Source organism: Heteronotia binoei, chromosome 15 (genome assembly GCF_032191835.1).
Source record: "Heteronotia binoei isolate CCM8104 ecotype False Entrance Well chromosome 15, APGP_CSIRO_Hbin_v1, whole genome shotgun sequence".
Classification (NCBI taxonomy): Eukaryota; Metazoa; Chordata; class Lepidosauria; order Squamata; family Gekkonidae; genus Heteronotia; species Heteronotia binoei.
Window position 1 is genome coordinate 22,777,388 of NC_083237.1, and position 23,878 is coordinate 22,801,265.

General features: G+C 47.3%; 1 protein-coding gene across 1 annotated transcript; it reads left to right on the forward strand.

Annotated features, from left to right (window-relative positions):
- The first annotated feature begins 1,043 nt into the window (after positions 1 to 1,043).
- BICDL2 (BICD family like cargo adaptor 2) lies at positions 1,044 to 23,458 on the forward strand. Its single transcript, XM_060255716.1, has 9 exons — positions 1,044 to 1,396; positions 9,046 to 9,261; positions 12,691 to 12,807; positions 14,318 to 14,464; positions 15,219 to 15,401; positions 17,039 to 17,212; positions 17,685 to 17,815; positions 21,503 to 21,623; positions 23,041 to 23,458. The coding sequence occupies exons 1-9, from the start codon at positions 1,091 to 1,093 to the stop codon at positions 23,212 to 23,214; spliced, it is 1,569 nt and encodes a 522-aa protein (XP_060111699.1). The 5' UTR covers positions 1,044 to 1,090; the 3' UTR covers positions 23,215 to 23,458.
- The last annotated feature ends 420 nt before the right edge of the window (positions 23,459 to 23,878 follow it).

Below are 23,878 nucleotides of genomic sequence, written 5' to 3' on the forward strand. Positions count from 1 at the left end.
GAAAAGACTCCAGTAGCACCTTAAAGACTACCAAAATCTGTGGTAGGGTAGGGGCTTTTGTGAATCACTGCTCATTTTTTGAGATACAGATGTGTCTGAAGAAGTATATATTTTCAGAGACAGAAGGGAAGATTTGGGAACAGGGTTGCTGGGAAGAGAATGAAATGTACAGGACATGAGGACTGGAGTGGCATACCTGTCTGTCTAGTACACATTTTTATCCCATCCTTCTTCCAGGAATTCTGGATGCTATCCATGGTTTTTTATCGTTACAACAAGCCAGTGAAGTAGGTGTAGCTGAGGGTTACTTGGCCATATGGGCATTTGAACCCAGGTCTCCTAGATCCCAATCTAATGCTGTAATCAGTGCAGTATGTGAGCTCTGAGTAGCAGGTTCAAATTATAGCCCACCAAACTCATAAACAAAGCCTGATTGCTGACCTTCCATCTGTAATAGGGACCAAATCACAGTGGCCAGCCTTTCAGGGCAGTTGTGCTGATGAAATCAGTGTAAAAGGAAAAGCATACTATTAAACACGGTTGCTATTAATAATACCAAACTAGGAGCCATGATTCAGTCGACTGTGTGCATAAAAGGGAGTGGAAGAACTGAGAAGTTGGAAATTTCCCAAGAGGTAGAGAGGGAGGGAGGGAGGGAATTGGAAGGACAGGTGAGGGCGTGAACAAGGGAGGAGCCACCAGGAGACTGCAAAATCCACCTGTCACAGCCTGTGAGGGCAGAGGCAGGAAATAGGAGATAAACAGCAAAACCCAACTGGAAAAAGAAGAAGCAGAGAACCCAGGAGTCCTAGACAACATAGCTTTTCCTGGATTTCAAGTGTCGAGGTTGTATCCCACCTGGACGGTACTGGAGAGCGTGTCCCTTTTTGGAAGATATCGGCCCACAGGGAAGTAGATCTCAGCTGTCCTGGGTACCAGCTCCCCCCTCTTTAACCCTCTAGGCACCACTGCCCTGTGAATCTGAACACCCTAGCTTCCAGCTTATCTCAAGTCTAACCTGTCAGACCCCTCTCTGTCCCCCTAGTTGGGGCCTCCCTAGCCTTCCGTTCCCCCCCCCCCCAGCAATTCCATGACAACCACCGCAGCTTCCTCTATGTACCCTGAGGAGGAAGCTCGTCGGACTCCTTTCCCTCTGACCCCACCTGTTCTCGGGGATGACTTCTACCCCTTTGGGGGTGAACGCCGGCAGTCTTTTGTGGGCGATGTGGTTGCTGGGGACGCCAATCCCGAAGATGGGGATTTGAAGGTTTTGCTTCAGAGGAAGGAGCAGGATCTCCTGCTGGCTGCTGAATTGGGGAAGATGCTACTGGAACGAAATGAGGAACTGAGTCGGCGCTACGAGGAGTTGGTCCAGGAGCACACAGAGGCCATGGAGGTAAGAGACATAGGGGGGAGCTCAGGGTACAGGGAGTGTCAGTCCAAGAGGACCTCTGGGTTCAAGCCTCTGCTCACCGTGAAGGCCTGTCTCTCTTAGCTTAGCCTATCTCACAGGGTGACTGTGAGGATGAAACTTCTGCCTATGCCACTTGGCATTTCTTGGAAGGAAGGTGGGGCACAAATGGGTCAAGGAGAGCTGGCTCACGGCATCTGTTGAAACAGTATCTGTGGTAATCTGGCTGAGGCCCACCCTCTTTACAAAGAAATCCTGAAAGACAGTTCCACCTAGGGTTGCCAATCCCCAGTTGGGGGCAGGGGATCCCCTGGTATGGAGGTCCTCCCCCCGCTTCAAGTTTATCAGTAACGGGGGGGGGGGAGGGAGGGAAATGTCTGCCTAGCACTCCATTATTCCCTATAGAGAGCGACTTCCACAGGGTATAATGGAGAATCAATCCATGGCCATCTGGGGCTCTGGGGGTTGTGTTTTGATATAAAGGTCCCAAATTTTCTGCATAGCATTCAGTGCCTCTCCTCAAAACGCCTCCCAGGTTTCAAAAAGATTAGACCGGGGGTCCAGTTCTGTGAGCCCCAAAAGAAGGTGTCCCTATCTTCCATTATTTCCAAATGGAGGGAAGGCATTTAAAAGGTGGGTGATCCCTTTGAATGTGATGGCCAGAACTCCCTTTGGAGTCCAAACGTGCTTGTCACAACCTTGCTCCATCCCCAAAGTCTCCTGGATTCACCCCCCAAAGCCCCCAGATATTTCTTGAATTGGACCTGGCAATTCTAGTCCCACCCCCTCCTCACCCCAAGATCTAACCTACTAAACCTCCCCCCGGAATCCAAGAGATCCAGACTTATATTGCGTCAGGTGTTGATGTGTTTCCTCCACATAAAATGCTTCCATATAGGAACCTGTCACATCCCCTGTGGACTGTGACGGGTGAGTATCCCTCACATGTAGAATCGCTGAAAGATCCTGGGACCGCATGCCATCTCGTAGGCCAAAGCGGTTTAGAAAATGTGTTAATGTGTGAAGCAACTTGATCTCCTTTGCTTGAACCTGCCAAAGCCTTTTCTCTGAGGAGTCTTGGTTTCCATCCTTCTGTTCTCATTCCTCCCCTACCTTATGAGAAACCTTCTTCCCCAGCCCTGACTTTGATGTAACAAACTCCCCTCTCAAATAACCCCCAAAGGCCCTGACCCAAAGTGCAGTTGTCAAGGACAACCTGTGGATGTGATACTTGTGTGGCAACTGGTTGGACGAGTCTGGCATAGAGGAGATCACCGCTGAGGTGTGGTGGCACTGCCACAGAGTGGGTATAATTACAGAGGGGGAAGGAGGAATAGAGAATGACAAAATGGAACAGAAAAAGGGCCCAGGCTGAGTCACCCCCAGTGAACCTCATCCACCTGCTGTTCCCTTACAAGGCCCAAATATTTCTCTTGCTTACAGATACTAGGCTTGGTGCCAGAGGCTGCTGCTTGCTGGGGGTGGGGAGGTGTGGCTGGTGAATGGATTAGAGCGGGCAGCGGACCGAGAAAATCAGAAAGTTATGGCATCGCTCCAGAGTGACGCTAAAATGGTTGCCTGCCAGCCCCATTTCTCTGTGGTTCTTAATTCGTCCCTGTCTTTGGACCAGCTGCCCCATCCAGGGTGTGTCCAAGAGGAATGGAATCTAGAGACTTTCCCTCTCTTGGGTGTCTTGGTTTCACTATAGCCAGGGGCACAGTGTTGGGGAAGCTGCGCAGCACCTTCACTGCAGAGTTCTTGAGCAAGACGGACTTGTTTTGGCCAAGGGGTGTGTGCAGGGCTTAATCGGAGCCGATTTGCTGTACAAGAATGTAGTAATTGGGGCTTTTTTTGTAGCAGGAAATTCTTTGCATATTAGGCCACACACCCCTGATGTAGCCAGTCCTCCATGTAGGCCCTGTACTAAGAGCCCTGTAGCCCTTGGAAGATTGGCTACATAAAGGGTGTGTGGCCTAATACACAAAGGAGTTTCTGCTACCAAAAAAAGCCCAGCAGGAACTCATTTGCATATTAGGCCACACCCTCTGACATCACCATTGTTACACATGGGGCTTTTTGCAGAAACAGCTCAACAGGAATTTATTTGCATATTAGGCCACACCCCCTGATACCGAGCCAGCCAGAACTGCGTTCCTGCTCAAAAAAAGCCCTGCCTTGTAGTAATCGTCTTACTTTGCTTTGCTGGATGGATCAGGATGAGAGCTGTCTAGGTGGGATGGGGAATGCAACCTTTTGTAGTTAAAAGAGAAAATGTACATCAAAATTCAAAGCAGGAGATCAACAAAGAGCCAGTGTACGCAAGTCTGTTTGCATAATTGGAAATATGCATCATTACGTTACCCGGTCTGCTACTGCGGCTTCCCAGGTGGGAGTACATTCAGCTGGGACTGCGGGAACTGCACTGGCTGCCAATAGTATACTGGATTCGTTACAAGGTGCTGGTTACCTTTAAAGCCCTATATGGCCTAGGACCTGCCTACCTTAGGGACCATCTCTCCTCACATGTTCCCCAGAGGGTACTTCGACCTTGTCCATTTCCGCAAGGCCTGCAAGACCGCTCCCTTCCGGTTGGCTTTCGATTGACGTGGAGCCTATATCGTAGGGAACGGAAGAAATACCATCGCCACTGAAGACATATAATATCAAAGAGATTAGCACCAAATTAATTTTTGACTGTTTTAACTACAGAATGTGTAATTTTATAATATGTATCGATTTTAATCGTTTGTTGTGATTTTAAATTGTGAGCCTCCCTGAGCCTGCTTCGACAGGAGGGGCGGGATATAAATAAAATTAAAATAAATAATTGACATCTTGAATAGTAATCCATAAAGCTTCTACAGTCCAAGCACTGGCTGTTGAGAGTAATTTATTAAGAAGTGGCAGATGTGAGGTCTCACGATACATCTATGCAGGAGCACTCTGTGCAGTTGTTTTAGAGTGTTGGTATAGATATGCACATAGTTCACGCTTGGATTACTGGCAGCTGGTCTCCTCTGTCAGTTCCTTTCCTGTAAAGCATCTTTAAGGTTCTATAAAAACCTTATTCCTTTGGTAGATCCAGGTGGGCAGCCGTGTTGGTCTGAAGCAATAGAACAAAGTTGGAGTCCAGTAGCACCTTTTAAGACCAGCAAAGTTTTATTCAGAATGTAAGCTTTTGTGTGCATGCAGACTTTGAGTGCCATCGAGTCAAGTGGTTTATGGCAACCATATAAGGTTTTCAAGGGAAGAGACAAGAGGAAGTGGTTTGCCATTGCCTGCCTCTGCATAACAACCCTGGACTTCCTTAGCGGTCTCCTATCCAAATGCTAACCAGGGCTGATCCTGCTTAGCTTCTGAGATCTGATGAGACTGGACTAACTTGGGCCATCCACATACAGTTAATCTAGCCTCCCAACTACCCCTCCAATTTACCTTTCTCGTTCTTCTACCTGAATCTATACTGAGCCACATTTAGCTCTGGAGCCATTCTTTGCAGACATCTAGTCTAGACAAACAGCGGTTTCTGGGATCTCACAGGTAGACCAGGAACATGAGACCCTCCCCTTGTTTATCTCCAGCGTCTGCTATTTAAAGATACACTACCTCTGTACCTGGTGGTTTGCATCTGGGTTAGGGTCCAGGGTCAGGGGATATAAGATTTCTGTGTGGCCATTTGAAAGGATGGATCACCAGGTAAATAAAGTTCAAGAGATCAGAGATTAGCCAGGGGTGCGGGTGAGGAGAAGCAAACAGAGGAGAAAATCTGCCTGTGGTAAATCTTTGCCATTGGAATCAAGAGATCTTACTGACAGCAAGCCTTGACATTTATAGTTCCTTTCCCCAGCCCTTCATTCACAGAATGATCCATAGGATTCTGTTGCAGGAAAAGTAGGGTCGAATCCAGCATTAACTGGAGGCATCCCCGCAATCTCGGATTGCCAACACTGGGATGGGAAATACCTGGAAATGTTGAGGGTGGAGCCAGGGGGAGGCCAAATTTGAAGAAGAGAGGGCCCTCAGCAGTGTATATTGACATTCAATCCACCCTTCAAAGCAGCCGTTTTCTCCAGGAGAACTGATATTGATCAACTTGTAATAAGCAGGAGATCTCCAGGTGCCACCTGGAGTCTGGCAACCCTGCCTCAGTATTGAGAGAAAGCATGCTTTCTCCCTTACTGGAGGATCAAAAATAGTTTAATTCCCAGGCTGCGTCTTTTGGTCTCGAAGGACAACTCTTTCCCCAGCCTCCGCCTTAGCTGGTTGTGAGCCTCGGAGGTCTGGGTTTAGGTTCCATCTGCTTCAGGCCTTTCCTGCCTTTGGAGCCTCTCTCTGCCTCAGCCCTCTGGTTTTGACCATGACTCAGGTCTTGGCCTACACAATAATTCCAGAGAAGTAGCTGTTCTGGTTTGCTGAATCAGAAACAAACAGGTGTCATGCGGTCCTGGCTGACAAAAATTTATCCATGCAGAATCTTTTGTGGACTACAACTTCCGAATCCGTTAAAGCTGATACTGGAACAAGATGTTGCTAATCTTGAATGTGCCGCAAGACTCCTGGTTTATTTGACCCCACTGTGTTTCTTCTGATCAGTAAAGACACAGTTCATCACTCCCATTTCCCTAAAACCTGGACTCCCTCCATTCTGCCAGTAAGTGGGACACAGGAATGGCACCCTTCTTACATATGAGAGCCTCACCAATGGCACTGTCAGAGGGTGAGAAGCTCAGGGTGGGCAAGGGATACAGAAGATCCAGTGCCCATTGTCTCCAGGACAAATTTGGCTTCTTCAAGGTTCAGGGAAAGAAGGTTGTGAATGGAACTAGGCAGGAGAACGTTTTCATACAAAGACAGGGCTGTAGTTTATTGCACTGCGTGTTGTATGCATTATCCCACCCAGTTTGTAGTTTTAATTTTTTGTTATCCAGTGCTGCTTTGTCTACAACATGTCTTACACTGTTCTCTTTATTCCATCATCCCCCCCCCCTCAGTTTTGTAATGTGCTTTGAGTTCCAGCGAGACAGGCAGACTATAAGTCTTGTAAACAAACAGATTTTCTGGAATGAAGGAGGTATGGATTTGTGAGGGGCTCCCTCCCTCTCTCCTTCCCTCTAAAAGATGCAAACTGCATATGATTACTGGGGCCTGTGTTCTCCACAGGGCCAAAATATTCCACTAGCCTCATTTGTCTCTCTTTCCCACCCCCTCCTCCAAGGGTTGCCTGGTCTTTTCTGGCCACTAGCAGGGGATGGAAGGGCAGGATTGCCAGATCCAGGTTGGGAAACTCCTGGAGATTTGGAGGTGGAGCCTGGGAAGGGCAGGGACCTCAGTGGGGTACAAGGCCATACAGCCCACCCCTCCAAGGCATCCGTTTTCTTCAAGGGAACTGATCTCTGTAGTCTGGACATCAGCTGTAATTCCAGGGGATCCCCAGGCCCCACTTGGAAACTGGCATCCCTAATAACCTCCGGGTGACGCCTGGAGAGCTTCTGCTTTTACAGCTGATCTCCAGGCTACAGAGATCTGTTCCTCTAGAGAAAATGGCTGCTTTGGAGGGTGGACTCTGTGGCATGCTGAGGTCCATCCCGTCCCCAAACCCTGATCTCTCCAGACGTCATGCCTCAAATTGCCAGGTGTTTCCCAACCCAGAGCCAGCAGCCCTAAGTCTTCTGCACTTTGTTAACATTGAATCTGGGTTGAAATTCAAGGGGCTTTCAACTCTAGGCCTGCAAGACTGAACTCTTTGTTTGCAGCTTCCTTAAAAGCCAGATAAGTCACACCCACCCACCGCATATCTGCTGTCTCCCTAACGATTAAACCGGGCTGATGTTTCTAATCCACTGGCAATTCCCACTACTGTGCTGCTGTCTAGAAGCAGAAAAGAGAAATTGCAGGGTTTTCCTCTGGGGGAAAAATAGCAACGTCCTTAGGGGTGATTTTTGCTTGCGTCTCTGTAGCGCAGCTTATGCCGCGAGCTGTCCTTCAGGTATCCTTTCCTTGCTGTGACTCAGATTTCTCCTCTGCCGGACTGCCACCTTCCTCCCCTTTTTCTGGGTTATCCTTGCCTCCTTGGAGTTTTCCAAACACCTGAGTTGAATCTCTTTCAGCCTTAGCATCCTCCCGTTCTGTTTGGCTGTTGGTGTGGCAGACATGGAAAATTCTTCCAGTTCCTCCATGCTTAAATTCTCACCCCTGAGCTTCTTCTGTTGACAATACTCCATTGATTTGGTTTTATTCAATAATCACATTGTCATACTGTAGCTTTGCTTCAGTTGACCTGAAAATAACATTGGAAACAAAACTTAAGTGCTTATGGCATGAGAGAATCCCCCCCTTTCAGTTTAAGTGCATAATTATTTGTATCCCACCAGCAGTATCACCAGATTTCACAGAATGGGAGATCCATACACTTGGTCCTGCATGTGAGGACAGCACCGTACAGGCTGAGACCCAAGTGACCAGACCTTAAGGAAGAAAAGCCCCTTGGATTCTCCCTCTCTCAGTTTAAGAGCGCTTGTTTGCTCCCTTGTCCTCCCCAGGGTTTCTAGCCCTTCCTCAGTGGTTAGGTTGCATGTTTAAGCTTGGGCATAGAAGAGGGAGCAACTAAAACACACAGAGACAACAGTTCATCTTTAAACAGAAATCCTGAACTAAGTAGTTGCATATTTCCCCCTACAAAAAAAGGGAAAACAACAAAAACAAATAAAGCAGACAGGTGGAAATCTTCAAAATGCCACTGTGGCCACTCAGGAGAAAGTAATTTTAAAAGCATGATGGGAGTAAGGTTTTATTATGGCAATAATAACTCAAGAAGCATTTTAAGGTAGATGCTGAGCTAATATAATTTAGTATACCTTCCAGGGGTGTGTGGCATATGCAAATGAGTCATGCTAATGAGCTCTGGCACCTTCTGCAAAATGACCCCTGATTTTATATGATGTCCTAGGGAAGAGTCGGTGGAAGCCAAAATGGGTCATATTACTGGCAATGGGAAGAAACCCCATTTTTCCTGCTCCCCTTCTTCCACTTGAAACATTCTTTCTATTGGCTAAATTCAGGCCAAATATTTGCAATTGGAGGCTGCTGTTATCCCCCAATCCATGTCCCTTCTTCTCAGAACACGCAGCACTACCATCTATTCAAATCTACCCAGCGTTCTACACAGGAGACTCACAAGATACCTTAAATCAGGGCTGAAACCATCTTTTCCTCAACCTCTTGAGGAAGAATTTTTAACATACAAAATTTTTTAACATCTAGCCTGATAAAGAGTTACAGAGAAAGTTTGCACTCTGTCTTCCTTAATCTTTTATTGTGACCAACCAAGGTATTACATGGTTTTTAAGCACACATCACAAACACACATACCATCTGAGCAAACCCTGAAGTTTGTGCTCACATCAGACAAAGGAAAAGTCAGGATGGCATACACAAGATTTTTGATCGCATCTAGTGAAACAGACATGAGGCAGGGCTTGAGGCTCAGAAACAGTAAGTTCCTCTTAGGTCACCTAACAAATGAGGCAGGATTTGAACCAGGGACTTTCTGGCTCACAATCTGTTCTTTTAATAATGATATGATGTCAGCTTCTCCTTATCTTGCCCTCCCCATTTTCTTTCTTTGGCCCTCCCAGCGCCTTGAACAAGAGAAACACGAACTCCGCCGGCGTCTTGAATCAGGCCAGGCCGAGTTTGAGACTCGCGTGACAGAACTGGAGACTGACCTGGCAGCAGCCCGAGCCCAGCTGGGACAGCAGCGTTTGGAGCAGCAAGACACCAGCCGCGAGAGCTCACAGGCTGTCCTGGACATGTCGGAACAGAACCAGCGCCTGGTGGAGCAGCTCAGCCAGGTGAGATTTGGTTGGTTGGTCAAGAGAAGTGAGAGGGCCAGGAGGTTTGTCAGGAAGCCTCATAACTGCCTTTTAACAGAGACACAGTGAGCAGACATTCAACAGGTGAAGCTTTACTTACAAATGCCATCTTGGGCTAGGAAATGCTTCACCTGCTGACTTCCCACCTGTCACACAGCTGATAAAGAGTTAAGGATCCTTTCCAGATAACAAGGTGGGAGATAAATTTGTGGCTGCAGCTGGTGAGAGCTTGCTGCAAACACATCATCAGGATGTGAGGCCCCAGCATATATTTTAGCACAAGGTACTCATGGTCTGTATTTCAGTCCTGTGAAAGCTCTGTGTCAAAGATAGGGGTGCTTTAGGGAGGGTTACCATACAGAAGGAGGCCATGGCAAACCACCTCCAAATGTCTCTTGACTTGAAAACCCTACTGGGTTTCCATAAATTGGCTGTGACTGGATGGCACTCTGCACAAGTATGTGTTCAGGAAAAAACTGTACAGCCACCCTGGCAAGTGTCTGCATGGGAGACCACCATGGAATACCTGGCCAGGATACAGAGGCAGGCAATAGAGCCACCTCTCTGAACATCCAGGCTTCAACAGGGGTCGCCAGGAGCCAATTATGACTTCCTGGCACGCACGCACACATGTGCACACTCATACATACAAACACAAGTACAGAATTTTTAAAAATTGTACAGCCCTATTTGGGACTACAGGAGCCCCGTGGCGCAAAGTGGTAAAGCTGCAGTACTGCAGTCTAAGCTCTGCCCACAACCTGAGTTCGATCCTGGCAGAAACTGGGTTCAGTTAGTCGGCTCCAGGTTGACTCAGCCTTCCATCCTTCCATGGTCAGTAAAATGAGCACCCAGCTTGCTGGGGGTAAAGTGTAGATGACTGGGGAAGGCAATAGCAAATCACCCCATAAAAAGTCTTCTGTGAAAACATTGTGATGCAACATCACCCCAGAGTCGGACAGGGCTTGCACAGGGGACTACCTTTATCTTTATTTGGGGCTACATGACTTCAGCTTGCTGTGGGGGAATCACATGATTAGCTGCTCACTCACAGTAAAAAAAATCCCTTCCTACAGCAAGCAATCTTGTCCAAAGTGATTTAGCCTAGCCTTCTCCATGATGTGCTAGTTTTCTAAGCGTGGGGAGATTACTTTGCAACTAGATCGCAAACATTTTGAAATGTTGCTCTTACAATTTGACTTGAAGGATACTTTTTTTTACAAATCTTAAAACTGGTAAATCATAATAATGTCACTCTCTCAGATTGTCAAAGAGAAAATTGCTACGCTTGAAGTTATAATTTCTAAAAACACTGTGTCTTAAGAGCATCCATAGCTTGGAATATCGAGGCCACAAATACTATAGGGAGAATTTGCTTGAAAACATCCACTCCATTTGTCTCCACAGTGTTTGGAGGGGGCAGAGATTCAGGGCCCTGACCTGGCTGCCCAAGGTGACCTGACCTCATCAGATCTCAGAAGTTCAGCAGGATGGGCCCTGATTAGTACTAGGAGATCACCCAGGAAGTAGAGGATGGCTACCAAGAAGCAGTCAGGGCTTTTTGTGAGCAGGAACACACAGGAATGCAGTTCCGGCTGGCTTGGCATCGGGGTGTGTGGCCTGATATGCAAATGAGTTCCTACTGGAAACTGGTGGTGTCAGGGGGTGTGGTCTAATAGGCAAATGAATTCTTGCTGGGCTTTTTCTGCAAAAAAACCTCTGGAAGCAGTCAATGACAAACCACCTCTGTTCGCCTCTTGCCTTGAAAATCCGATAGGGGGGATGTGTCCCTTAATCAGCTGTGACTTGACAGTACTTTCCACCAGAGATTTACTTCTTCCTTTTCACTCCATTTCCTTCTTCCTCACACCCCCCCCTCCCAAAACACTCTAAATCCTTTATAGGGCCGCCCTAAGGACAGCTACACCCTTTTAAGCCCTGTGACATAGAAGGGTGTAGTAGATCTGCTTAGAACTTGCAGAAGAAACCGGACCAAGTAAGCAGAGAAATGCAGATGTGCTTTAGGTGCCTCCTGTATTTTGGGAACACAGTCTGCGTGCGCAGCCTGCCACTCAGAGTTCTCCGTTCGCCTCTATTGAACCACAAAAGCGGGAGGAGCCGAGGCGTGCCCCGTGAAAGGTTTCTGTGGAAGAACAAGGGACCCATTGGAGGCAAATGAGACGCCTGGTGAGGTCACACAGTTTTGTTGTTACAGCCCCGGCCTGGCTGGTTTCCAAGAATGTGGGAAATGAACGGCAAGAAGGAGCTGATAACAAGGTCAGATAAACAAGAGGAGCCTTCCAGGGCTCTCTGCTTGTTGAAAAGCAATAAATAACAATTCCGCCCTTCACCATGGTGATGCCTCCGAGGGGTCTTTTCTGATCCGGGAGCGTCTACATTAGTGCCCTTGTTTCCTGGAACCAGTTTTAATAGGATGAGAGAGATTCCCCTCTGTATGAAACCAATTATTAGGCTGTTCGAGGAACTGGAATGGCACCCAGCCAGCATCGTACCGCTGATCTGGTAGTTCTTGTAAAACCTTTTGAATCTCTTTACTTTTAAAGCTCAAGTTTCTAATTCTCAAGGAGAGGTCAGGATGCGACACACAGGTCAAAGATGAATGAGCTGTTCATAATATTGATGCTCGCTATAATACAGTGGGTTCAACACGGGGAAGAAGCGAGGTGGTAGTGATCATAGCTCTTTATTAGGTACAGCATAGTATAGGGCTGCACTAAAAGGCTGACCACTGGGCCAAGGGGGCATACAGTTCAAGGTTCCCGCGCTAGCACGCCATTGGATCATTCAAACCAGCAAGGGGCCCGTGATAAGAGCAGGGCAACAGGTATTTGGACCCTGCTGCCTATTGTTCCTTAGTCCCCAAGCTCAGTCCTTATGGCTCCAATGAGCCAGGCAGGAACACCCATAATAGTCTTCACTTTGGCCCGCATGCACAACACTTACATAGCTTTTTCAGTGTCCCAGCAGCTTCGTACACACATTGGCCGGTATCCCGTCACTCCGCTGTGCAAATCTGGAAGCCTTCCTCCAAACGTAAGTGGCTCTTCCACCAACAGAAAAGGCGCTTTATGTTGAAGGAAAGTTCCTTAACCTGGAAACACTTTCTTCAGCTTACGGTAGCATGTATACCATCAAGTTCTTCCAGTTCTGAACAGCAGCCCTGCGAAGGAGAAGCACTCTGTGCGTGCTCTTCTCTTTGTTATTGTCATTTCATAGTCCCTCCCCTCCAGCATGCTGTTGTTGTTTTTTCTGTCTCAGTGGCAAAGCCAAAATGCTCTGTGCATGCTCAGGGGTGCTCTCTTTGTCAGAGATTCCAGGACTCGAATTCAGAAGAAGTTGACAGGTTAGGCGAATGCTGACGTCTAACAACTGTTCATTGCCCTCAAGGTCTCCCAAGTGGAGCATCAGCTGCGGGAAGAACTGAGCCTACTGAGAGGGGAGCACCGGACCCTGGCCCTGAGCAGTGCTGAACACACTGCCCGAATACAAAGCCTGCAAGCTGAGGTGAGAAAGGAGATGGCTCTCAACAGAAGATGCTGAGGGGGGCATAAGGACTAGGCCATGGCATGTTCCTCTTCTGCCCCCTAGAGGGCACTGTCTCTCCAGTTTGTCATGTAATAAGGCAGCAGTTCTCTAAATTCTAGTGCTATTGAAGAAAAGAGGTATGGGAGCTTACTCTATATAATGTGGCTTTTGTCCTTCCAGCCTGCCCTCTCTCATGGTAGGGTTGCCAGCCTCCAAGTCCAGCCTGGGATCTCCTGCTTTTACAACTGATCTCCAGCTGACAGCTCAGCTCCCCTTGAGAAAATGGTTGCTTTGAAGGGTGGACTCTGTGGCATTGTGCCATGCTGAGGCCCCTCCCATCCCCAAACCCCACTCTCTCCCGGATCCACCCCCAAAGTCTCCAGGTATTTTCCCACACAGACCTGGCAACCCTATTAGGGCTTAGCAGTGGTTACTCCCAGGAGCGGGAAGGAAAGTCTGTATGTGCCCAGAAACACCCTTCATCAGTCCTTCCCACTTTGTTGCTTAATGTTCCTAAACTTAAGAAGCCTCCACCAAAAATCTTATCTGACTGCACAATCCTCGCCAGCCGCCTAAACTCCCAAACAGATTAGAGCTGTCAGAGCGGAAGAATTTCTTATCTTCTGCGGCTGAGGCTGGTTCTGTTTCCAGACATCACGGAAGACACAGGCATGGATGTGTGTGAAAGAGAGAGAAAACTACCACAGGAAGGGCCCATTCTAATGGCTTCCTGTTGTTACACTTGTTGTGTGTTCAAGCCCAGCGTATGGAAGGGACGGGGGAAAGGTCGTAGCCCATATCAGCCTGTCTGTTCCTGAATCCATTCTGAACCGCTCCGCAGTTATATCCTGCATCAGTATCCCCTCCCTCTAGGCCAGCCAGCTGTTAGGCTGTTCAGGGTGCCAAATGGCCCGCTATTTAATTTATAGTTTTAGTTTTACAGGGCATGGAGAAAAAGGGTGTCATTTGGAGGTTTTTTTCCTCCGGCAGCAAAACAAGCTCCATGCTGCCACCGCCTCAAGATGCAGACCCTCTAAGAGGCGTTCGTTCTTAATTGTGACTAGGTAGTGGTGAGGTGGGAGAGCCCCATGGTGCAGAGTGGTAAGCTGCAGTACTGCAATCCAAGCTCTGCTCCCGACCTGAGTTCAATCCTGGTGGAAGCTGGGTTCAGGTAGCCGGTCCAGGTTGACTCAGCCTTCCATCCTTCTGAGGTCAGTAAAATGAGTGCCCAGATTGCTGGGGGGAAAGTGTAGATGACTGAGGAAGGCAATGGCAAACCACCCCATAAAAAGCCCGGAAATCTGCAACAATGACCCCATAAAAAGTCTGCCAAGAAAACATCATTATGTGTCATCACCCTGTGGGTTGGTAATGACTCAGTGCTTTCACAGGGGACTGCCTTTTTAGTAGAGAGATGGGACCTAACTCTGGCTCGAAGAAGCAGTGACCCATTCTGCTTTATTATCCCCACCCCTCATCCCTTCCCCAGAACCTTCTGCTACAGGAGTGGAAGCAAGATCTGGAGAAGCAGGCCCGTCAGCTTCGGGGGGAGAACGAATCCATCCAGGCCGTGATGGACACCTTACACGACAACCTCCTTCTGTTGCGCAGAGAGAGTCACAAGAAGGAACTGCAGGTAAATCTAACAACAGACCCTAAATGCGGCACCACAATAGGTGTTTGCAGGGCTTTTTTGTAGCAGGAAATCCTTTGCATATTAGGCCGCACACCCCTGATGTAGCCAATCCTCTTAGAGAGCCAGTTTGGTGCAGTGGTTAAGTGTGTGGACTCTTATCTGGGAGAATCGGGATTGATTCTCCACTCTTCCACTTGCAGCTGCTGGAATGGCCTGGGGTCAGCCATGGCTTTCGCAAGAGTTGTCCTTGAAAGGGCAGCTGCTGTGAGAGCCCTCTCAGCCCCACCTACTTCACAGGGTGTCTGTTGTGGGGGAGGAAGGTATAGGAGATTGTAAGCCATTCTGAGTCTCTGATTCAGAGAGAAGGGCGGGGTATAAATCTGCAGTCATCTTCTTCTTGCAGGGCTCTTAGTTCAGGGCCTACTGTAACCTCCAGGATTGGCTACATCAGGGGTGTGCGGCCTAATATGCAAAGGAGTTCCTGCTACAAAAAAAGCCCTGAGTGTACGTTACTTCTGTCAGGATAGAGAGAATGTCCTAAAGGGCTCAGGAGTTAATTTGGGATTGGAAGGAAAACAGATATAACAACGACAGTAAAGATAGCGACGTGCAGACTCGTGCAGAGGCTTGTTTGCCAAGAATGGGGAAGAAGAGGGCTTTGATAAGGCTGCTTTACCTCATGGAGGAACTTTCCCCACCCTCCACAATTGATTTTCACTTTTTGCCCTTTCTTTCTGTTCCTCCTCATCACCAGATGAAGCTGCTTGAAACGGAAGCAGAAGAGTTGCGAGCTTCCAACCGCCATCTTCAGCATCAGGTCAAGGAGATGAAGGAAGAGATCCGGCTGCATGACTCAGATACTTCCATCACTTCCATCCAGTCAGAAATTGAAAACAGCTTAGAGGATGCTCCGGGAGCGCCTGGGCAGACCCCCAAGGTACAGGACAGAGCAGGAGGGGGCTTATGGTTTATCTGTCTATACTGTGTGTTAAATGTTCATTAAAAACCCCCAAAGCCCTGGAATCTTTCTGCCAAAATGAGTAATGTAGAGTACTACGTCCGCCCTGAGAGCCCTTAAGGAATTATGGGGAGGAGAGAAATAAATGATTTAGAAATCCCCCCAACACACCTTCTCCATTGGACTACCAGCTGCTTTCAGGAAAAAAGTCTTTTTTTAATAGAGGCTTCATTGGATGATATTTATTAGGTGATGTGACTTACCTTTATGCCTTGAAAAGCTTTCGTTGCTCATTCCCACTCCTTAAACCTCTACTGAACAAGATAGTTTCTTCAGGCCTGGTGGCAACCCTAGCCCCTTCACAGTACTCTATCTTTCAGGGGCACAAGCAGGCTAAATCCCCCCCTGTAGTCCTCCCCGCCCCGATATTTAACCCTAAACATTCTGAGATCAATGAGAAAGTTCAGGGCTCATCAGGCCAAAGGTGGAGGGATGGAATGTTCTGTTTTTTTAAATTGCAAATGAATAGTATGTGCATACTTAGAGATATCCCCAAGTCTTCAGGTATTTGACAAAGCGAGCTTTGACTCTTGAAAGCTTATACCGTGGAAGTCTTGTTGGTCTTTTTTTAAAGGTGCCACTGGACTTGACTCTTGATCTTTGGCTGCAGACCCACACAGCCACCCACCTGAAACTGTCCCCAGGTCTTCAGAAACCCCAGCCGTCCCTTCAGGTAGCAGCAGTTCAGTGCCATCTTCCTGTTAGACCCACAGCCTGAATTTCAGTATTACTGGGGGCCTGGAAAGAATTGTGGGCAGGGAAGAGGCTGATTGGGAAACTTCTCTCTGTCCAAAGCCTCCCTCTCAGAGGTTGTAGCTGTTAATCCGATCAGTTTACTAACCCCCTTTTCATCTTCCTTTTAAAAACTGTCAGCTGCCCTTGGTATCGCTTCGGCTCTTATAGCATGTTCTTCACAGGCTCTTCTTTTATTTTCTAGTTTCGAAGTTCCCTTTATGTCTGGGGAGCCCAGAGCATGCAGGAAGGAACCCCTGTCTTGTCAGTGGGTGGTTTGGTTTCACCGCTCTGCTGATAAGTTCTTTGATTCAACAGCATCAGCAGATCTGGTTTTGCACAGATTAAAAAACCAATCTGTTTGCTACATCAGATATGTACCACCTTCTTTCATTGGGAGAATTGTTGTGCTGCAATCTAGCATGAAGGTGAAGAGAATGGGGAGGGGGTGTCCTCAAACTGAAGCAGAAATTACGCCATCCTATGCTGATTTTTATCTTCCAGCATTTCTAGTCCTACATGTTGCTAGACTGATAAGAGCTTTTTTGAATTGATAAACTATTTAAGTGTTGGATTTCTGTAAGTTTTCTGGATCTGTGCAGACTTTCCCTTTGACTGCAATTCAGAGCTGCTGTTAAGCAGACTTCGATGATTCCTGTAAGACTAAAAAATGCTTAAATGTATACCAGATGACACTGTCGCAGGATTCCTGTGGAAGTCTGTGCTCAGAGGCAGTTGTGGCTTGGCACCACAACAGAGATTCCACTCCAGAGTCAGTGCCACAGATCTCTCACCAGTTTGCACATTTGTTTTCTCTAACTTAGCTGATGGTCAGTGGCGTGGCTAAGACCAGCCCTGCTGCCGTGGCTACAAAGAATCTCTCCCGGAGATTGGAGGAGGAGGAGGCTGAATATGCCAAAAGAGTGTTAGCTCTGAGTCACCAGGAACAAGATATACTGAAACAGAAGGAAATGGAGATCATGAAACTCCAGGATCAGGTATGAGACACTGTGCCTCCCCAGGCTAGGGTAAATTCCACCAGCGCAAGAGCCTTCTCGGTGGCAGCCCCAATAATCTGGAACTCCTTCCCAGAAGCCATCAGGGCCCTGCAGGACTTATCGCAGTTCTGCAGGGCCTGCAAGACTGAATTGTTTTGGATGGCATATGACATTTAAATGGGAGAGGGATCTATCACCTGGATCTATCTCACATTAGTACCACCTGCCTAGGATCTGACCGCTTTAGTGAAAGAAAATACTATATGATTCTGCCTGAATAGATGAAGTAGCACCATTGTGATTTTATCTGATTGTTTTACTGTTTTAACATTGTCTATCTTGTGTTGTTAGCCACCTTGAGTCTTTGTAGAATGGGTTGGATATAAATCTAATGTAATAAATAAATAATTGTAGGGCAATGTGTTGTGGGATTGTCTGCAGGGGTTTTCTTATGTCCTGTTTTTATTCTTAGGTCACTTTGCAGTATGTGGAACTTTGCGGTTTAAAGTCAGAGATAGAGAACCAGAGGCGTCTGTATCAAGAGAGCAATCGGGATGAGGCCTTGAAGTTAGCCATATCCGATCGGGATGAGGCAATAATTAAGTAAGCCATCCCCACAGACCCTGTTTGTTTATTTGTAACCTCTCCATTACAAATAATAATCTCCATTAATAGCTTCAAGAGGGGATTGGATAGATGTATGGAGCAGAGGTCCATCAGTGGCTATTAGCTACAAGGTACAGATGGAACTCTGTCTGGGGCAAGTAATGCTCTGTATTCTGGGTGCTTGGGGGAGCAACAGTGGGAGGGCTTCTAGTGTCCTGGACTCACTGGTGGACCTCCTGATGGAGCCTGTTTTCTTGGCCACTGTGAGACACGAGTGCTGGACTGGATGGGCCACTGGCCTGATCCAACATGGCTTCTCTTACATTCTTATGTTCTAACAGATAAGGCAAACCATATCTCTATCATAAGCCATCCAGACCCCCATATACAACCTACACTCTTGAAAAACCTTTATTTATTTGTTTGTTTAAACATGTATATTCTGCTTTTCCTCTTGTTTCAAGGAGTCTTACAATAATAGTTAAAACATCTCCAGTTAAAATGGAAGATCAGATAACAAGCCCAAAATCTCTCCTGCCCAGGCCCATAGCTACAGTGAGGCCCACCACTTAAGCACAGAGGTCAGCGTCCTGGCCCCACCCGTTACCACCCCCAACTTCCCCCGGAATGGGTCAAATCCAACCTCACTCCCAATCAGGAAAGGCCCCTGAAACCAGTAGATTTCCAACACTGGAGAAAACGTGTGTTGGGGTGCGCAGGGTCCCTCCCTGCCTTCCAGTGCCGAGAGTCCGGCTGGGGCCACTAAACCAGGAGCACCCTCCCCCCCCCCAACAAAACATCCTGGTTATGTGCCCCACTAACTTCGAAATCCTGGCTAGCCTATGACCCTCTCTTGCCCCCTGCCCCCCCTCCCCCGCATAAAAGATGCCTGCCATTCAAAGCCCCCAAAAGCTCTGGCAGACAGGCAGGCTTTGCAGCGCCTCCTGAAGATCTCTAGGGAAGCTCCCACCCCCCAGAGCCCATTCCACAGAGCCAGAACCACGATGGGAGAGATCCAGGCTCTAGCTGATTCAGTTGCCTGTCATTTACACATCCAGTCACCTGTTGTTTTTTCCATCATTGTTAATCCGTTCACGTATTTTTGTATCTTTTATGCAAGCCTGCTTTATGTAAGGCTTTCAGCAGTCTCCCATCCAGATTGATCAGCCCCTTGCTTAGCTTCAGTCATTTTACATCATCTGGTGCTCCCAAGCCCTTTTCTGAATCTCAGGCTTGTTGCTTTATATGGTGAATTGCAGGTACTTCACCTGAAGTCCATTTTCTTGCAATATTTACAGTGCAGTCCTAAGCAGAATTGTTTATTTTCTTTATTTAAAACATTTCCACCCAAATAGAGTCTCCAAGAGGTTAGCAAACACCCAAACATTAAAACATTTAAAATATCAAAACAGCATGTAAAACGTTTATACAATTTAATAAAAACATGCAACATCCAGACACAGCACAACAGAATTACATCTTTCTAAGGCCATTGAAGCTAGTGCCATTAGCATTATACTTCTTACATGTTTTGCATGCAAAACAATAACATGATCCCAGTAATCTTAACAAGGTGCGTGTTGGGATCTCTGATCCAGCTTTGTGCACCCCTGTAATCAGTCTGCTTTGGGATCAGCGCCTGCCTTTTTGCATTTTTGTCCATTTTATTATTTACATGAAACAATTTTATGGCACTGTTCCCAAAATCAAGTATCAATAGACAATCAGTGCAGATCATCCAAGGAGAAAGGGAATGAGACAGAGGAATGCTCAGGGGTCCTGTGAAAAAAAAATGATGTGCAGATCTACGAAGCACACACTCTCCCTTTTAAATGTCTTGCACTCTTTTTCTGCATATTGTTTGGCCCATTGCCGTGAGTGCTTTCTTAGTGGAGAGATTTATTCACCAGCATTCCTGTAGAATTGGAGTGGGCAAATTATGGGTATAGGGCTCACATCTGGTCCATGGGAGCTTTTCCCGCGACCCTGAAGTTGCTTCACAGTGCATAAGGAACACTGTGCAGCTGGATGGAAGCTCCTGAACAACTTTTAAGCAGCTCCAGGGCTAGATCTGCCAGCTCTGGGCCAGGAAGAATCTAGATATTAGGGGGTGGAGCCTGAGGAAGGCTGGGTTTAGGAAGGGAGAACTTCAACAGGTTCTGATGCCATAGAGTCCACCTTCCAAAGTCGCCATTTTCTCCATATGATCTGTATTGCCTGGAAATCAGTTTCAGTGCTTTTTTTGTAGTAGGAATTCCTTTGCATATTAGGCCACACACTCCTGATGCAGCCAATCCTCCAAGAGCTAACAGGGTTCTTAGTACAGGGCCTACTTTAAGCTCCAGGAGGATTGGCTACATCAGGGCTGTGTGGCCTAATACGCAAAGGAGTTCCTGCTACAGAAAAAGCCCCGGTTGTAATCCTAGGAGATCCCCAGCCACCCCCTGGAGGTTAGCAACCCAATATGAGGGCTGTGTGCAATTTGGGGGCACTGTGGGGAAGAGAGGGCACGGGGGGGCGGGAAGGGCACTCTCTTTTGAGGGCTCCCTATTAGATTCCGATCCTTCCTGTTTCCAAGCTTTCAAACTTGGAGCCCTGAAAAGTGAGCAGAGACCCAGATGTGGCTCCCCAGTTGAAAAATTTACCCCAGAACCTCTGCTTCTCCCCTTTACCTCCACTCCTTGCTTCCCTCTGGTGAATCAGGGGGCTGCCAGAGCCAATCTGTAATGTACTGAGAACCGAGACGGTTTATTCAGTAGCACATCACAAGAGAGAGCAAGAATGCGGGCCGGGTCCCGCTTATATACATTACCCGGAACTGCCCCCTCGTCTGACCAGTCCAATCCTGGTCAGTCAAACTTCCCGCCACAGATCTTGATGGGCGGGGCGTCTGGCGAGCTACATCCGGGGACCCATGGGTCGCCTCTGTAGCGATCGCCATGCGGTATAATAGCTTATTGTTCAAGACACAACACAGTCTCAGCCGCCATGTTTCCTTACTGTACACCTCCTTCTCCATGGCAGCTTTCCCCGTCCCCTTGTCAGCATCACTCAGTCCAAAGAAAAGAACCTGAAGCTATCTCAATTAAATCCCCGTTGCCTGTTTACTTCCACATGTTAATGAGTAACTTAAAAGGAAGGGAATTAGCTCAAATGATCTTAATCAGTTGCAAGCTGTTAGGCGTTTCTCTTCCGTGTTCCTTTGAAGCAGGGCCTTCCAAGCTTTCTGGCTCCAGGGAACCCTTTCAAGAGGGAGTCGCCTGCGGAGAAGCTGCTGCATGAGCAGCACAGAGAATCTGGGAAGCGTTCTGGGACACGGACTAATTTCCTGTCGGGTATGGGCCAGGGTTTTGGGCCAACTCACAGCTCCAGATGATGCTTTTCCTAGAATACACCTTTGCAGCTGCACATTTGGAGAGGAGTTAATTACAGGCAAGCATTCAGGAAAATTGCAGAGAGGCAGCTGTGTTCATTGGTAGTAGGGAAATAAAACAACAGTCCAGTGGCACCTTCAAGACTACAGCACAACTGGTGGCGGCCATTAATAAGAAACTTCTGAGGCACCTCCAATGTTTTTATGCCATAGCAGGGTGACACCTACAGGACAGGATAGGAACTGTGTCACCCCCTCCCCATGCTTGTAATATTTTTTTTCTTACCTTCCGCTCTCCTCTGACACATTAGGAAAGGCGAGATGGAACTGGAGCTGGCAAAAGTCTCGCTGGAACGGGATTCCATGAGCCAGCAACTATTGCGCGTCATCCGGCAGAAGATGGCTCTTTCTCAGGAACTGGAAGCTTGGCAGGTGAGGAGCAGACACGATTTCCTGAGGTTTAGCCCCATACCTTGAAGTGCCTCTTTCAGCTTGTATGGTGGGAACGGGATACCCCAGGAGACACTGCACAGTAATCAACGCCAAATGTCAAAATCCCAAATTACCATTAAAACAGTTTTGGCTCCAGTGCAATGTTTAATACATTCCAGATTTCCACGGCGACACGACTGAAACGAGCATGAGAATTTCTGGTCCTTTCCCTGCATTCACAATTTGTTCCAAGTTCACTCTGTGGATTCATTCCAGTTCTGAAGGAGAGCCCTAAAGGGGGAAGGAAGCTGTGGAGGGATAAGAAAAGCAGGAGAGGAAGGGTGGCAAAAAACAAAAACAAGAGTTTGCTAAAATGGAGTCTTGAAGGAGTATTTGCATGTTCCCCAAAGGGTGGTTGAAAACAAAAGAGCAGCACATCACACATAAAATCATAACAGTGTTATTATATGCTGCAAAATGACAGTTGCTTTTCTTTGGGAAAGTGAACGTAAACCAACTATAACTCTAAGGCATAAAAAAGCTTCGGAGTTTATATATTATGAGCCAAATGACTGCAAATATAAAATCCTTGTCAAACCAATCACAAGAAACAACCTTTGAACTGGTATGGTATCTGATATTAGAATACCTAATCTCTCATGATGAGATTCCTGTCATTATCAATAAGTTTTTTCTTTATTGAAATTTTTAAAGAAGACGACTGCAGATTTATACCCCACCCTTCTCTCTGAATCAGAGTCTCAGAGCGGTTTTATCTTCTTTCCCCGCAACAGACACCCTGTGAGGTGGGTAGTGCTGAGAGGGCTCTCACAGAAGCTGCCCTTTCAAGGACAAGTCTTGTGAGAGCTATGACTGACCCAAGGCCATTCCAGCAGCTGCATGTGGGAAATCAAACCCAATTCTCCCAGATAAGAGTCCACACACTTAGCCACTACACCAAACTGGCTCTTTGATTCAATGATTTTTTTGTGTGTGTATGTATGTGTATATATATGTTGGTATATTATTTACTGGTTTGTTATTTATGGTCACACAAGTTTTTCATACCAACTTATTTGGTTGTTCCAAGTTGTTAAAAGCTGTATATAATGAAATTATAAAAAAGATTTTAAAAGAAAACAAAGGAGCAGTCAGGTAAATTGCTGTAGAGGGAGTGTGCTGGGATTGAGTGTGGTAAAAGAAAACAAGGGGAGAAATGGTGCCAGAGGGCAAGAGAGAAAAGATAAAGCAAAGGAAGGAAGACGACTTCCCTTTCTGTGAAAAGGAAAGTATACTTTCATATACTTCCCTTTCTGTGAAAAGGAAGTATATGAGGGAGAAAATGGGGGAGTTTCCTAGAATCCCTGTATTCCACTGCCTATCCGTGCTCACATTTTCTTTTCTTTCTGGTACCCAGGACGATATTCAATACATCATCCATCAGCAACTGCTCCAGAAGCAGCAGGAACGGACTTGCACCATCCCTCCATCACCTAAGAGTCCAGCACAAGGCAAAAACACTCCTTTCTTTCGACGTGGCACCAGCTTTCCCAACGGCACCAGCTTCTTCTCACTCTTCCGAAAAAGCTGAAGGGGCTGGAGATGATGGGGAGCTCCTGAGATGGCTGGAAAAGGAAAGGAGGTGGAGGGAAATAGACAATGCCAGTCACAAATGAAGGAGAAGGCCGAACAGCTGCCAACAAGACATGTCTGGGGCAGAAAGGGCTCTAGTGCCTATTAGTGGCTCATCAGTTTAATTGTAGGCCAAAAGACTTTGTATTCTTCCTCTAGTTCAATCATAAGAGCACCGATACCATTTCTCCATCTGTGAGGCTGACAATGGTTAAAGCAGGTGTCCCCAAGATGGCTGCCAGCCCCTTTTCTGGTACTCAACAAGTGTTTTTAGAAAGGAGGTGGGGCCAGGTGGACTTTTGCCCAACAAGTCTTCTGATTGGCCATTGGAGATTGGCTTGGCTGTGCAGATTTTTCAAAACATTGCTTTGGCAGCAGCTGCCACCCCAGCACCAAGATCCACGCTGCATTACTGAAGTGAAGCTGCTGAGCTGGTGTACAGCTGGCCCCACTTCCTGCAGCAGCCAGTCTGTGGCAGCCATTTCTGTGGCTCTGCCCACTGTCAGAAATTCAAAGTTGCCCATCATCTCAAAAAGGTTGGGGAGGGACCCCTGTTCAGGGCATTGTATTCAGTAAGAAGCCGATCCTGGGCCAATGTTCTCTCTAAGCTGAGTTAGTGTGAG

Excerpts from the sequence above, each read along its gene's own strand:
- BICDL2 (XM_060255716.1), top strand. The coding sequence starts at position 1,091 with ATGACAACCACCGCAGCTTCCTCTATGTACCCTGAGGAGGAAGCTCGT. Across the intron at positions 12,808-14,317 it reads TACAAAGCCTGCAAGCTGAG|AACCTTCTGCTACAGGAGTG; the intron begins GTGAGAAAGGAG and ends TCCCTTCCCCAG. Across the intron at positions 14,465-15,218 it reads GTCACAAGAAGGAACTGCAG|ATGAAGCTGCTTGAAACGGA; the intron begins GTAAATCTAACA and ends CCTCATCACCAG.